Source organism: Thamnophis sirtalis, unplaced genomic scaffold, assembly GCF_051295495.1.
Source record: "Thamnophis sirtalis isolate CommonGarterSnake01/CBP01778 unplaced genomic scaffold, rThaSir2_p1.2 scaffold_6, whole genome shotgun sequence".
Taxonomy (NCBI): domain Eukaryota; kingdom Metazoa; phylum Chordata; class Lepidosauria; order Squamata; family Natricidae; genus Thamnophis; species Thamnophis sirtalis.
In genome coordinates, this window is record NW_028261386.1 from 124,755,967 (window position 1) to 124,771,840 (window position 15,874).

The 15,874-nt window shown below is 39.7% G+C and overlaps 1 protein-coding gene across 3 annotated transcripts in view; it reads right to left on the bottom strand.

Moving 5' to 3' along the window:
* Positions 1-15,874, bottom strand: part of ADGRB3 (adhesion G protein-coupled receptor B3) — a 549,324-nt gene that overhangs the window by 267,124 nt on the left and 266,326 nt on the right. For all 3 annotated transcript variants that reach the window (XM_087718921.1, XM_087718919.1, XM_087718920.1), the window contains exons 13-15: positions 11,624-11,770; positions 9,555-9,630; positions 2,403-2,505 (exon numbers count right to left, since the gene is read on the bottom strand). In XM_087718921.1, coding sequence (XP_087575047.1) covers positions 2,403-2,505; positions 9,555-9,630; positions 11,624-11,770 — 326 coding nt within the window. The remainder of the gene's footprint in view (positions 1-2,402; positions 2,506-9,554; positions 9,631-11,623; positions 11,771-15,874) is intronic.

The window sequence follows — 15,874 nt, forward strand, 5'->3', positions numbered from 1 at the left end:
CAGAACTGAATAGTCTTTTCTCCTTCACCGTTCCTTTTCCAAGGCAAGATCAACATTTGTTTACTCTTTATATTGATCTCTTCAAATTTTAGGATACGGCCCAATAAAAAAGCTAATTTTATGAACCATTATTTCAGTGGGGATGTTGGCCATGTATTGAAATTCCAGCCATTCCAATTAATCAACCCTTAAAAACCCTAAAGCACATGCCATATAACATCCTAGACTTAACAACTGTCGATAAGAAATGTGGCATCACCTGGAGGCAGCAGAAGAGAAGAACTGGAGAAAATACAAAGACATGAAAATACAAGCATAATGACTGCGACAAAGGAAAGAAAAGATAGTAGCAATACTAATAGGGGCAATAACAAAATATCTGGAGCCCCACTTGAATATCATGGGGCAGCCCTTGAAGAGCATTCGGAGACTTCAGCTCATCCAGAATGCAGCCACGCGAGCGATTGTGGGTGCACCTCGGTACACCCACGTTACACCTATCCTCCACGAGTTGCACTGGTTACCGATTGGTCTCCGGATACGCTTCCAGGTGCTAGTCGTCACTTATAAAGCCCTTCATGGTATTGGACCTGGGTACTTGAGAGACCGCCTGCTGCCAATTACCTCCCAAAGACCCATTAGATCACACAGAGTAGGCCTCCTCCGGGTTCCGTCTACCAGCCAATGTCATCTGGCCACTACCTGGGGGAGGGCCTTCTCTGTGGCGGCTCCGGCCCTTTGGAACAAGCTCCCCGCAGAGATTCGGACCCTCACCTCTCTCCAGGCCTTCCAAAAAGCCGTTAAAACCTGGCTGTGTTGGCAGGCCTGGGGTCGATGAGTTCCCTTCCCCTCTCGAATCGTGTGGCTGTTGGTTGTTTTAAATGCCCTGTACTTTTTGTTGTAGTTTTTGTGTTTTCCTTCCCCTCCTTGGGTTTGTGCGCCGCCCTGAGTCCTGCTGGGAATAGGGCAGCATATAAATAAAATGAACCCTTAACCTTGATAAAAGGTTTGATTTTAACCTTGATAAAATCACCACCAGTCAATTGCAAAAGGCAGCTTTACTTGGAACAGTTGACATCCAGTGGCAAAATCTTGTATGATATCAACTAACTACATTTCCTATCCCAGGTTTTTGGGAAGGACTTGATTAAGTAGACAACAAGTGCCCAAAACAGTCTAAACATCTGCTGGCTCTTGTTGTCCGGGTACAGGTGGTCCACAACCTCAATTGAGCCCAAAATTTATGTTGCTAGGCAAAACATTTGTTAAGTGAGTCTTGCCCCATTTTACGATCTTTCTCGCCACAGTTGTTAAGTGAATTGCAGTTATAAGTTAGTAACATGGTTGTTAAGTGAATCTGGTTTGACACTGACGTTGCTTGTCAGAAGGTCGCAAAAGGTGAACACATGACCCCGGGACACTGCAACCATCATAAAAATGATTCAGTTGCCAATCATCTGAATTTTGATCATGTAACCATGAGAATACTGCAACGGTGCTAAGTGTGGAAAATTGTCCTAAGTTATTTTTTCCAGTGCTGTTGTAACTTTGAACAGCCACTTAATAAACTTAATAAAAGACTCTACCTATAGTATTTTTAACTCTATGCCACAGAGCTTCTGGAATTGGGCAGTTTAAATATTTTAGTCATTGAAATAAAAATTAAATAAATGCACCATATTGGAGATTTCCTAGAGTTTATACAGAGTTTAGAGTTTTATTTCATTTGTATGCCGCCCTTTTCCCTGTAAGGGACTCAGGGCGGCTCACAACTCAAACAAGGGAAGGGGGATACAGACCATTGACAACAACACAAAACAATACATAATTTAAAAACGCAACAATCATACCATTCGAGATAGGGGCAACGATTCTTTAGCCCCAGGCCTGTCGGAACAGCCAGGTTTTAAGTGCTATGCGGAAGGCCTGGAGGGTGGTGAGGGTGCTAATCTCCACGGGGAGTTTGTTCCAGAGGGACGGAGCAGCCACAGAGAAGGCTCTCCTCCGGGTAGTCGCCAGTCGACACTGGCCGGCGGATGGAATTCGGAGGAGGCCTAGTCTGTGTGATCTAATCGGTCTGATGGAGGTAATTGGCAGCAGGCGGTCTCTTAAGTACCCAGTTTAGAGCAGTTTAACAATGCATGGGAACTATTTAGGCATTCAGTGCTATGGAAATCGTCATGCTTTTGCATCTAAAATAAAATGAATTTGTCGTTTTAGTGAGTCCTTTCTGTTCGTACTGCATACATACTGCTTCTAATTACATAAAAGTAGCCACGGACTACAAAATCAATGGAAAAAAAAATAAAACACGTGAGTTAAAATTGACTGGAGTTAAAATAATTCTTTATGTTATTTGTTTAAAATCTTCAGCCAATTGTAAAATAAGCAGAAATACTTACGTTTGCCAGATGAGCTAATTCTATCTCTAGAAAGGAATCTGATGTTCTGGGTTCAGGTCGTATGGTGACCACAATGATTTTGGAGTTAATAACTGTATAATTTCTGGAGGGAAAAAAAACAACAATTAAAAACACAACAATCACTAAAACTACAAGTCGATGTAATTAAGCAAAGAGAAACTGTCATTTTTTAAACATGGCTAGCTAAAAGGGAATTTAAATCAATTTCCCTCCACAGAAATTATAAAAAATGCTGTCAAATACATCCAGGAATAAGGACACCCTTCCTGCTGATCCAAGTGCCTTTTTCTAAGTACAATTTATTGATTAAAAAAAAAAACGATTCACAACATAAATATTCACAAGCCTATAAACTCATTAATCTTCTGGTAAACCTGAGATTTGTTCTAGACAAAGCACATTTTTTCGTAAAGCTCTGGTATGGCCATTTTGCTGAATATCTATTGAAAAACATTCATAAGAATGACAGGGGGGGCGGGAGAGACGTTCCAGAAGTTTTGAGTTTCCTCAAAATCGACTCTGTTTTTCTCATCAATAACATGAGGGATTTGAATGTAATTTTGTGCCATCTATGAGCTACTTCGGTATTAAAAACAAAAACAAACAGCAGTGAATTCACACTACACTTGTGACCAAAGTATTTCCCTCTAAGATTCCTAAGGTCAGGACTTGACCTAATTGTCATCAGATTCACTAGGAGACATATGAGATTTTGGCTTTGGGTTCTAGGTGTCAATTGTCAAGCCCTTCACTTTTAAAGGAGTTTTAAAGGTGAATAGTCTTGACCTGCTAGGTCATCTGAGTTAGTTTGCCCTCAGGCCATTATATTACGTTGCTTGGATGCTTAGAGGTAGGCATTACTAAAGGATACCTTTCCCATAAGAGAAGGAAAGATAATGAGACTTTAGTACAAAGGAAGAAATATTTAAAGTGTCCATTCTTTGATATTCCTAAATGGAGCAGAGGTGGGTTCCTACCAGTTTGCACCTATTCGGTAGAACCGGTTCGTCAAATCTACCGAACCGGTTAGAAGAGGTTCCACCAGTGGACCCGGAAAGCAGGCCACACCTACAGAAGAGGTTCCAACATTTTTTGAAACCCACCACTGGTCCTTGGATATGATTATTCTACACTATCATGCTCATATTTATAAAACTCAGTGCCTCTGTGAAAGGTAAGGATGACTACGGCGTTTGTGGTGCAATCAGAACATTGCGTGTGTTGAAGTTGTTTTAACGCAAACCAAAGATGCCTTTCAAAAAACAAGTTTCCAACATATTCTTATGCATGCCAGTGCTGTGTGTGAGGTAATTTAAGGTGGTTCTGATAAGTGTCGTTGGCATCTTCATATCCAGTCACATGGGCAGCAAGCCACTCCCATCCGGTCACATGGGCAGCAAGCCACTCCCACAAAGGAGACCACACCCACAGAGTAGATTCGAACAATTTTTGAAACCCACCACTGAAATGGAGGATATGTTGAGAGATTCTATTGTTCTTACTGACCCTTATTGATATTTTTATTCCACTGTTGTTTTTTTTTATTCTTTTAATGAGCCACGAAAGTCACCTTTGCAAGATGGGAAGGCATATAAATTCATTAAATTAATAATTTTCTAAAACTAGAATCAAGGCATATGATTCCAATATGAATTTAAAAAAATGAATGGACTGGGCATGAGGACTGGAGTAAAACAAAAATCAGGATGCCTTTTATAAATTCCTCACCTCCTCTGCCAAATTCCTAACCGCAGGAATGATGTTCTCTTCCCTGTGCAGTTAGGCTATTCAATAAATTGTGTGTACCTCATGAAACTGAACTCCATTATGATAAAGTCAATGGGTAATTTCCATATCGCAATGCAATCTTTAGAAGAAACGTTTTATTTAATAGCTGTCACTTGTATAGCTCAAGTGGGCAATTTCTTTTCAGCTGGAAAATACAAGGCAGGTTCCTGAGCTTCCCGAAAGTTACCAGTTGACAGTTAATGCAGTGTTTTTATGGAAAAAAAAACGCGAGATGAACTTCTTTTTGCTATATATTTCAGCTTAAATGTGGAGCTTGGATAATTAAGAACAAGCATTTTGCCTCACAGAAGGTTTGCGTTGCTAAACTTAACAGCACCTGAAAACCCCACTGAGAAATGAAATTCACCTACTGAAGTGTTTCTATAGCCTTCTAAGTATTAATCAAGGTCCAATCTTGCCTAGTTATTAATATTATTATTTTTTAGATGACCTAAGGTCGGATAGGTGCTGCCATCTGCTGGTTTTATTTATTTTTATTAAGTACTAAACCTGTATCTTTTTCTACAGCGTGGAAATTGTCTTACAATGCACCTCAGAGGCTCACGATAAATACCCAACAGCATATTGAAATCCTGTGCATACAGATTTCATATTGTGTATTATTCAAGATGTAAAGCTGTCCAATTAAGCTTTAAAGCTTCTATCACATTTGTTCCAATTCAGTAAACAAAAAAAAAAAAAGTGCATTTATGCATTATATCAAGTCTTATAACTGAATAATCACAACCTCTTTGGAGTTAATATCCCTACAGATAGAATGTTAATATACAAAAAATAGTATTGTCTGCTTTTAAACAAAATTTTGTTGTTTTTCTGGAAGAGATCTTGTTTATTTATTGTTTGTGACTTTGTGAAATGTTTCAAAACACTTCTGGCATGAAAGGGCATCAAACAGGAAGCAAATCTAGATTGACCGCAAAAACAAAATCAAAGAGAGCAATACTGTGTTGGCAAGAACATTTATGCTATGCCACACTCCGATAAATTAGTCTTATTGACAAAATCACACAGAGATGTGATGAAGGACTTTTTGCTGTCCAAAGAAGCCACTTTTTAAGAAGGACTAATATTGTGATTATTTATGCAGGAAAATAATTAAACTCAGCGTGTCTTTTTCTTAAGGGAAATGAAGGGCATAGGTTATATTTAGGTAAGGAATATGTTAATATGTTTAGGTTTTTTTCTTGAAAGATTAAAAATGCAATTTATTTATCAAGACTTATCAAAACCAAGCCCACAAAAATTTTAAAAAAAATAAACATTATTGGGAATACAAATGAAGACAGATCAAGATGACCAGAAGATGAACATATTTCATCAAAAAATACAAAGACATCCAGGTATGAATGCTTTTGTATGACGCCAATATGACAATAAAAATGATAACGATGGAAGACATATTTGTAGCTCAGGACTGAACTGTGGGGTCCTTGGTGCGTTCTGAGGTTGGCTGTTTTTTGTTTGTTTGTTTGTTTCATTATCAAAGTAGGTCACATCATCTGCAATAAAACAAGCTCAGATGGCCCCAAGAACCCCATAAGATGACAATCAGACAAATCTGATTATATAGCTAGGATGCAACTTCTAAAACAAAACCTTTTCTTGTTCATGCAATCAGCTTCACCTTTGAGATGGATGGTATTTGCAAAACAACACCAGCCAAAGTCCTCAACATGCACAGGACAGCAATGGAAGAATACCTTTCTTTAAGCATCCAGTTCAGTGGTTCCCAACTTTTTGGTCCATGCCCCACCTAAGCATCTCTAAAATCCTGATGCCCCCCCCCCTCTTGTGACATATACTTCTTCCTTTACTCAAAAAGTGAATTCTACTCACACAGAGGAACCCTAAAAGGCCTTTAACTTGGTTTAAACAAGGTTCAAATTGCCCCCATTAAAAATCAAATTGCCCCCCTGTGGGACATGGCCCCATGTTGGGAACCACTGGTCTAATTTCTACATTAGGACAGTATAATATCTTTCTCTGTTTGATGAGGGTACACCTCATCTTTCTTTGTGGCACTAAAATCAGTGCATTAAATGCATGTGTACCAGGGGTGGGTTTCTCGCCCTGTTCCAACCGGTTCGGTTGGAACGAGGCCGGCGGCGTCCTTGCGCATGCGCGCGCCGCGCGCATGCGTACTAGCATCTGTGCGATGCTCCAGCTGCTCCTGGAGGATCGCGCAGGCACTGTATGCGTCCTGCGCATGCGTGGAAGTGCAGAATTCGGCAAAACCAGGTAAGGAGCGGGCGCGGGCGCGCGCGGGCGCGGGGGGGGCTTCGCCGTTCCCGGAAGTTACTTACTTCCGGGTTCGGCGACCAACCGGATCGCGGGGACCGCCGTGAACCGGTTGAAACCCACTCCTGATGTGTACCGAAGAGAATTGGTACTTGATCCTATGCTGCCAACAATTGTACGTGTAGAAAATGTTTTGCACAGGGAAACTGTTGTCATGGTATTACCATTTGATCAAGCTGCCATTGACTTCTCAAAGTATGTTATTAATCAGACAATTATACTGAAAATCCAACAAACAGCTTATGAACAGCTGACTTTCTGTGCATGAAAGAATCATGCTATAAACACAGTGGGATGAAAAGCTGCTTTATCTTTATCAAAACTAACATATTAAAAAAGTTATTTTTTCAGAACCAAAGAGTTTTTTATAGATGAAAAGTGATGTCCTTTTGACAAACTTGGTTTGGTATAACTCATTAACTAAATCTTGTTATGTACCTGATAACTAATTTAATTAATTACCATTAATTAAATGAACATTTAACAAGCACTTATTTGGAAGGCAAAGCATGCATCAAAGCAACTTTGTCTTGTAAGATCTAGAGAGTGAATCTGAGAAAATACTCCTATTTATACAAAATGTTCAAATGCTCCTGGAATCATGGAGTAAACTTTACATTTTAAACAATATTTTTTTTACACTCTCTTTTATTACACTTGCATCTTGTTGATTGAACGTAGGAGGATATATGAGAGGTTTGAGATAAACTTCCAATCAGAAGACCCATTTGCCTTCAGCAATGCTGTTAAATCACTATACAATACCCCAAGAGTTAAAATAGTTATGCTGTTGGTAGAATTTCCTTCATATGTAAACTTCTCTATTAAGTGCTCATAAGTAATGCAGCACTAGAAAGATAAAATCCATGGGAGAATTAGTGGGCAAATAAAGATCTTTAATCCCTTTTTACTGTCCAAATCCCCCCCCTTTTTAATTCCTCAAAGCCTGACTGAGAGCAAAACATTGTTTTGTGGTCCTAACAGACTTTTGACAGCTGGGGAAGAGTGAAACATTCTTCCACTGTCTACCAATTCTCTTCACTAGTGTTTTTTCCCCCACTCTGCATATGTAGTATCTTGTCCCATACAAAGCTGTTGATGTGAAGACTTCGCCAGAGGAAGGAGAAAGAGAAGATACAAAGCTTCAACTAAGTACCCTCTCTTACTTCTTGCTGTATATAGAGGGCTTCCAGGATGTCCCCTTGTTTTTCATTCTTCTCTGGTTTCATTTGTGTTTGTGTTTGACAGCGCAAATACAAGCAGCGTGAAGCAGTGTAACATAGACTGGACAAAAACTGCCCTGTCAGTCTCTGAACAGATCTCCTTTTGATTTCTATGGAATGTTTTTTTGATAAATGTCTAGTAGCCAATGGTTGCAGTTTTTCTCCATCAAGGTGAGAAGCCAAACTTTTCAGTTATACTTACTCAGCTGTAACTAAATCTTGACATAACTTACTGCGCCTAATTACATAATATTGCACTTAAGAAGAGGGACTATTATTACTCACTGAGAGTAGATTCCCCTCCCTTCAATATGCTTAGGACATCTAGTAGCTTTTGTATTAAATAAATGTGTGGAGTTGAAATATATCTATATCTTATCTAATAATGGTGTCATCTGTCTTTTTATTTTTTGTCTTTAGGTTAATATCTAGTCATTATCGAAGCACTTATGTTGCACAGATAAAAGCATGTTTGCATCTATAAATACCTACACCGATCTACACTTAAGACACTAAGGTGGCGCAGTGGTTAAATGCAGCACTGCAGGCTACTGCTAGATCAGCAGTTCAGCGGTTCAAATCTCACCGGCTCAGGGTTGACTCAGCCTTCCATCCTTCCGAGGTGGGTAAAATGAGGACCCAGATTGTTGGGGGCAATATGCTGACTCTCTGTAAACCGCTTAGAGAGGGCTGAAAGCCCTATGAAGCGGTATATAAGTCTACTGCTATTGCTATTGCTACTATGCCTTAACACTTACTGGTATGCTTTAATTTCAGCTGACAGATTGAAACTGTTCTACAGCTCTTCCTTTCTCTCTCTCTCCTACATACGCACAGAGACACATTCTCTCATTCCTCCTAATTCTTAACCATTCCTCTTTTCATTAGAGAAAGCCATGATCACCTTTTTCTTCTTCCCCATTACTTGAATTGAGCTAAAGAAAGCAATGTGGTTCACCCATGAGGAGTATCTCCTCTTCCTATTACAAGCTTCTGCCTTCTTCCATTGCTGTCTTATCTCTTGCTGACTCCTCCAGATAGTATTGATTTGATTTGATTTGATTTGATTTGTCTTGTATGCCGCCCACTCCCGAAGGACTCCGGGCGGCTCACAATAGACAGGGAAAGGGGATAAATAGACAAAGACAAAGACAACACTTTAAAAAAGACAGCATTCACAATTTCCGTGGGGCTGGATGTTTCACAACATCCATCCGGCCTGCTGGAGCAGCGCAATCTTATGTGATCCAAGTGATTTGGACATCAAATATCAAAAATCCTTGCCAATCTGGCTAAAGATAAGGGATTGCAGAAATTGAAGACACACACAAAAAATATCATCTGTTCTAGATGTCCGAATGTTGTTCCCTCACTATGCTTCTTCAGACCACCCTGTTGCCAGACCTAGGAAAACAAAACTGGAGAAATTATTCTTCAGTTCTGCTATTGAAGGGCAATGGGAAAATCAAGGAAAGCATACAACACACTTGATGTAGAACTCAGAACAGGTTAGTTGTTCCTTCTTTAGACAAAAATCAGAAATGAAGTCTTATATTTCATTCCTGCCTGTTTCTACAGGACACATCCAGGGGAAGGATACTGCAAAATTCCCATTCCCTCCCCACTCCTAGGGGAAGGATATTGCAAAATCTCCATTCCCACCCCACTCTGGGGCCAGCAAAAGGTAGTATTTGCCAGTTCTACGGACTACTCAAAATTTCCGCTACCGGTTCTCCAGAACCTGTAAGAACCTACTGAATTTCACCCCTGATTTGAACTGTCCCTTACAGTTATCACTTACCTTAAGGTAGGCAAAATAAGCTCTAAATTTTTGTACAATACTGCTCCAAGTACAAACACGGTGGATTCATCTAGTTCTAAAATCAAAGGAAGAAAGAAGACAATATGTAGGTGAAATTTGATATCTTTCCAAGCATCTCCAACTTTGTCATTACAGAGATATATAAAACAGTATTTTATCATTATAGAAAACTTTGCTTAGGGAAAACCAAGACTGCAATTATAATATATTCTAGTGAATTGTTTTATAATAATGTAATAAGATTTTACATTTAGGGATGAAAAAAGTCATGAGACTTAAGCATCTCACATGATTAGGAGCATTCTGAAACCTTATTTGTGAAATACATCATTTGCTAAACTGCATTATATTGTATTATCTTAATTATTATAATTAATAACCTAATCTAATAATCCAAGTATTTCTTTGGCTTTAGGAAAGTCACTGGAATGGTTACTGGTCTTTAAATAATCCCACCAATCCCAAAAAGTTAAATAAACCATTTCCCACAATGAACTCATAGTGAACTGTTGTGGCCTGGCAGGAGCCGTTGGAGCTGCCGCCAGACTCCAACAGCGAGGGGTCTTATGAGTCACCCCTGGAGGAGGTGGAAGACCCTGGACAGGGTTCTGACTCCGAGCAGGGCGAGGAGAGACTGGTTGGTCACCAGGTGGTGTCTGAGCCTTGGATCAGTGGGGAGGAGACAAGAGTGAGTGATCCAGAAAACACCTGTGAGTTGTTCCGGGATGCACGCTGTCGAAGGGCTACTCGGCGTCAAGAACAACAGCATAATTACAAGAAGGGATTATGCTCAGCTGATGCTCATTAAGATCCTCTCCTGATTATAAAAGAGACTGCTTGTGCCACGCCTTTCTGCAGAAGTCAACGTTAAGGACTAACAAGAAACAAACTTGGCAGGCTGGATTGCTGCCAGAGTTTGTTTGCGTTGCTGCCAAGTTTTGTAGGACTTGCTGCCAGAGTGCTTATCTCTTTGTTTATGTGGCTTGCAGCCAACGAGAGTCTGGTCTGATTAAAGAAACCTTCTCATTTACGTTGGTTTCGGCTTTCGTTTCTGGATGGAGGAGAGGGGTCAGAACAGTGAACCATGGTCAATTTTAGCTAATAATGTCCTATATAAGCCTATATTTGTAGAAAACACGTCAATTAACCTTACGCAACAAAGGTAAGCATAGCTCATTCCCATATGGACATGGACAATTATGAGAACTCTCCTCCTTCTCCATTCCCCATTCAAGCACAACTGAGTACTTATCTTTGCTTGTTTTGTAACAGGATACTAACTTGGTAGTGAGAAGCCCATCACTTCCTTTCCCATAGATGAGAGTTATAGACAATGAACATGATCATTCACACACAGATACGTAAGCAAGGAAGAGGAAGAACCAGATAAATGCGTCCCTTTTTCACATAAGGAACTGAAATGGCTATTCCTATAATGTGTAAAGGGACACAAAGGTTACAATAGCCATTTGGGTGCACCCTGAAGCAGGCAAATGTTTTTCAGCTGGTCTCTATTACTATGATTATTATTTTAAATTTATTATGACCACCCACTCCGATAGTGACTCTTTCCCCTTGATTTTCCTACTGATTCCTTGCTGTTGCCATATTATTTCCAACTTCAACTGGGTTCCCATAGAAATAGAAACAGGTGCATTATAATAGGGAGGCACCACCAGCTATGAACTAATGAGAAGCCCAAAAGAGAAATCCAGGAATTAGCTTTCATATTCACAGACTCAAGAACTTCGAATTGTACAAAGAATAAAACTTGACATTCTTTCTGCTATATATTTTTCTTGCTTTTTGGAGAACTGCCATATTATAACCATAGAAGTCTAGTTGTAAATGCTAATCATTAAGATTCAATAACCACCTTTTGCACTATACATTTGTATAGAAGGAACAAGTCTAAAATCCGACTGTAATGCTAATCTTCAAATAGCTGATCCAAAATACCGATGAAGCAAGCCCACAAATGCATGAGTTAGCAAGTTAGCTTTCTTTCGTGAAATAGAAAATGAAAAGGCTGCTGAGGTTTTTTTTACCTGTTGACATAGGGGTGAAGATACTTTTGGGAATCACAACCCTGTCTTCTGAGTTTCGGGCCCAGTCAACCATTCCTTTCCTTCCTCTCATGGGGAAATTGATGTCTGTTAGAACAGATGCTGCAGGAAGCTTCTGAATGCTGGCCACTATTAAGAAAAAGGGGGGAAAAAATCAAGCAGAATTCTTGTTTTAGTAGTCAAAAGTATTTTATTGTGGATCTATTAAGAAGAGCGCATGTGTTTCGGAATTCTGACGGTGAAAAGATGAGTTTTATACAAAGGTGGGTTCCTACCAATTTGCACCAGTTCGGTAGAACCGGTTCGTCATATCTACCAAACCGGTTAGAAGAGGTTCCACCAGTGGACCCGGAAAGCAGGCCACACATACAGAAGAGGTTCCAAAAAAAATTGAAACCCACCACACACACACACACACACACACACACACAGAGAGAGAGAGAGAGAGAGAGAGAGACAGAGAGAGAGACAGAGACAGAGAAAAAAAGGAAGAAAGAAATAAAAAAGAATAAAGAAAGAAAAAGAGAGAGAGATGAAAGAAAAAAAGGAAAAAGGGACAGAGAGACAAAAGGAAGAGAGAGAGAGAGAGAGAGAGAGAGAGAGAGAGAGAGAGAGAGAGAGAGAGAGAGAGAGAGAGAGAGAGAGAGAGAGAGAGAGGCCGACAAGCCACTCCCACCAGGTCACATGGCCGGCAAGCCACTCCCACAAAGGAGGCCACACCCACAGAGTAGGTTCGAATTTTTTTTGAAACCCACCACTGGTTTTATAGGAACATATTTCAAATTTAAAAAGAACAAAAACTGCAATCCTAAGTTGGTGGACTCAGAGGTCAGCTCATCGAATACATAGAATTATTTCCTTGTATGCATAAAAACCAGAAAGATGACAAGCTTAGGCATGACTAATAGAACTTGAGTGCAACACTGTGAATTTTATTCTCTCACTTGTCAGCTAGATTCAGAATCTTAGTAGGGACTCTCCATCCTGTTATTCCATGACATGAGATTCACATGGAAGGAGATAGTAGAGCTGCATTTTCAGACCAGATTCTGAACTGATCAAAAATGACAGAATTAGGAAGAAAGCATTATAAACTGCTTGAGGATGTATAATTTCTAGAACCAAACTAATGAAGCAGTAACAACTCCTATATCCATTGCCCAGAAACCCTATTAAATAGATTGACATATTAGCAGCCCGCAGCTTCCTTTTGGACGAAGTAGAAAAGCAGAAATCTGGAATTGTACAAGTCGTTTTTGATTATTTTTCCATGTGAAAAACAATCATTACCATTTTATTACTTCTGATTAGCACCTTTAGAGAGCAAAACACAATTGCACCTCACTTCATTTTCCTTCACATTAACTATTCAGAGTAGATGACTGATATTTATTTGACATATAAGGAAAGAAGATGTAAATAGTCTGAGTAGTTTAAGGAGATTTTTCTCTAAGTTATTGTATTGTATTGTATTGTATTATATTGTATTGTATTGTATTGTATTGTATTATTTGTATGCCGCCCTTCTCCGGGAGGACTCAGGGCGGCGAACAATTCAAGGGGGAAAAAGGGGAACATAAAAAGACAAAATACAAATAATAAAAGTAAACAACAGTCGCACAACCATACACGTCGAGAGGGGAGGGAACTCATCACCCCCAGGCCTGCCGGCCAGGTTTTGACGGCTTTTCGGAAGGCCTGGAGAGAGGTGAGGGTCCGAATCCCTGCGGGGAGTTCATTCCAGAGGGCCGGAGCTTCCACAGAGAAGGCCCTCCCCCGGGTAATAGCCAGATGGCATTGGCTGGTAGATGGCACCCGGAGGAGGCCAACCCTGTGAGATCTAATGGGTCTGTGGGAGGTAATTGGCAGCAGGCGGTCTCTCAAGTACCCAGATCCAATACCATGAAGGGCTTTATAAGTTACGACTAGCACCTTGAAGCGTATCCGGAGACTGATCGGTAACCAGTGCAGCTCGCGGAGGATAGGTGTTATTACTTGTAGCATGCCCTCAGTGTACAAATCTTCCTTATTAAGCAGAATACAAGTAGCCCTCAACTTACCACAGTTCATTTAATGAGCGTTCACTGAAAAAAGTGAGTTATGAGTGTTTTTCAGTTATACCTTTGCAGCATCCCCATGACCATGGGATTAAAATTCAGGCACTTGGCAACTGACTCATACTTATGACTGTTGCTGTGCCCCAAGGTCATGTGATCCCCTTTTGCGACCTTCTGATAAGCAAAGTCAATAGGGAAACCAGATTCACTTAACAACCGTGTAACTTATCCACTGCAGTGATTCACTTAACAAATGAGGCAAGGAACAACATAAAATGGGGCAAAACTCACTTAACAAATGTCTCACTTAACAACAGAAATGTTGGGCTCAATTACGGCTGAAAGTCAAGGACACTACCTGTACTTTACACAAGCCTTTCAGTACATTTATGATCTGTACATTTATGATCTATATTCCAATTAGAAAACAACAGCACTTAGCACTTATATACCGCTTCACAGTGCTTTACAGCCCTCTCTAAGTGGTTTACAAAGGCGGCCTATTGCCCCCAACAATCCTGCTCCTCATTTTACCCACCTCGGGAGAATGAAAGGCTGAGTCAACCTTGAACTTGGTGAGATTTGAACTGACAAATTGCAGGCAGCTGGCAGTCAGCAAAAGTACCCTGTAGTACTGCATTCTAACCACTGTGCCATTGCAGCTCAAAACAAGACATTTTGATGATGCAAATTAATCTCTCCTAAAAATATTTTGCTCAACACTTCCTCCCTCAAATAGCTTTTTGCATATTTGGTAAGAATCAAGATGTATTTAGCCTGTTTGAATTCAACCTTAGCTCCCATTCATTCAGAGACCATTCATCCAGCCGAGTTGTCGCATTCAACAAAGATTTCCTTCCCTTTTATTTTTTTTTCAAAGAGTGTGTTTTCCCGAAAATAAGACCCAATTGGAAAATAACCCCTAGCATGTTTTTTTCCAAGATGCTCATAGTATAAGCCCTATCAAAAAATAAGCGCCAGTTAAGATTGTCAGCCAGAATAGCATTTGCCCAATGCTGGAAACAAACTAATACCCCCTCGGACGAATTAGTGATAAAAAAAACTTTGGATTGTGCAGAGATGGACAAATTAACACTGAAATTAAAAGATAAAGACGAGTCGGAATATTATGAAATTTGGAACAATTGGTATAAATGGCTGCAAAACAAGAATAAAATTCATTAAGCCAAAAAACAATATATATAAATAAATATAGAACTGTGTATAAAGATGTGTAAATATAGAAGCGAAATATTATGTACAGGTATGATGACATAACAATGTTGATGTAATGACTGTCGTGACTCGACAATTGCGCGATAGACATATGCGTGCCGACAAAATAGCACCGATTAAAATGTGACGTCAAAATCGCGCCGACAAATTCGCAACGATAAAATCGCGACAACAAAAGCGCAATGACAAGCACAATAAAATAAAATAAATATTACTTTTAGGGTTAGGGTTAGGGTTAAACAAAATTGAAAAAATTACTGTTAGTTTGTTGGCGTGATTTTGTCATCGCGCATTTGTCGTCACGCTATTGTCAAAAATCAATTAGCGATTTTGACGGCGCTCATTTGTCCATCGCGGTTTTGTCGGCGTGCATATGTCTATCGCGCATTTGTCGGTGAACCTTGACTGTAAGGTGTTGTAGAAGGGGAAAAAAAGCTGCCAAAAAAAAAAAAGTTTGCCAGCCAGACAGACACATTTAGTACTGTATTTCCCCCAAAATAAGCCCTAACTGGAAAATAAATCCTAATACATCTTTTAGAGCAAAAATTAATATAGGATCCAGTCTTATTCTCAGGGAAACACTGGTAACAGTAAAAGCAGTGACCTAGTAGAACAGATACGGTATGCAGATTTATCTGTTGACTTATTGGAATAAGCTCAATAATAACACAAGTTAAGCTTTAATGTATTTTATGAATAGTTCTGGTTGAATGCCCTTTTAGTTGTTGTTTTTTTTAATACAACCCCCATCTCAACAAAATCTGGTTCCTGGGAAGTTGAGCGAAGAAAACTTAAACCTGGGTAAAGATGTGGGTAGAAAAAGGTATTTTGCAAAGCAAAATCTTAGCGAGGAAGAAAAAACTCTGCAAAAATGCTAAAGAGATTGATCAGGCCAAACTGGTGTTAATGGTTTTAGCTTATTGGCCCAAATAAATCATGC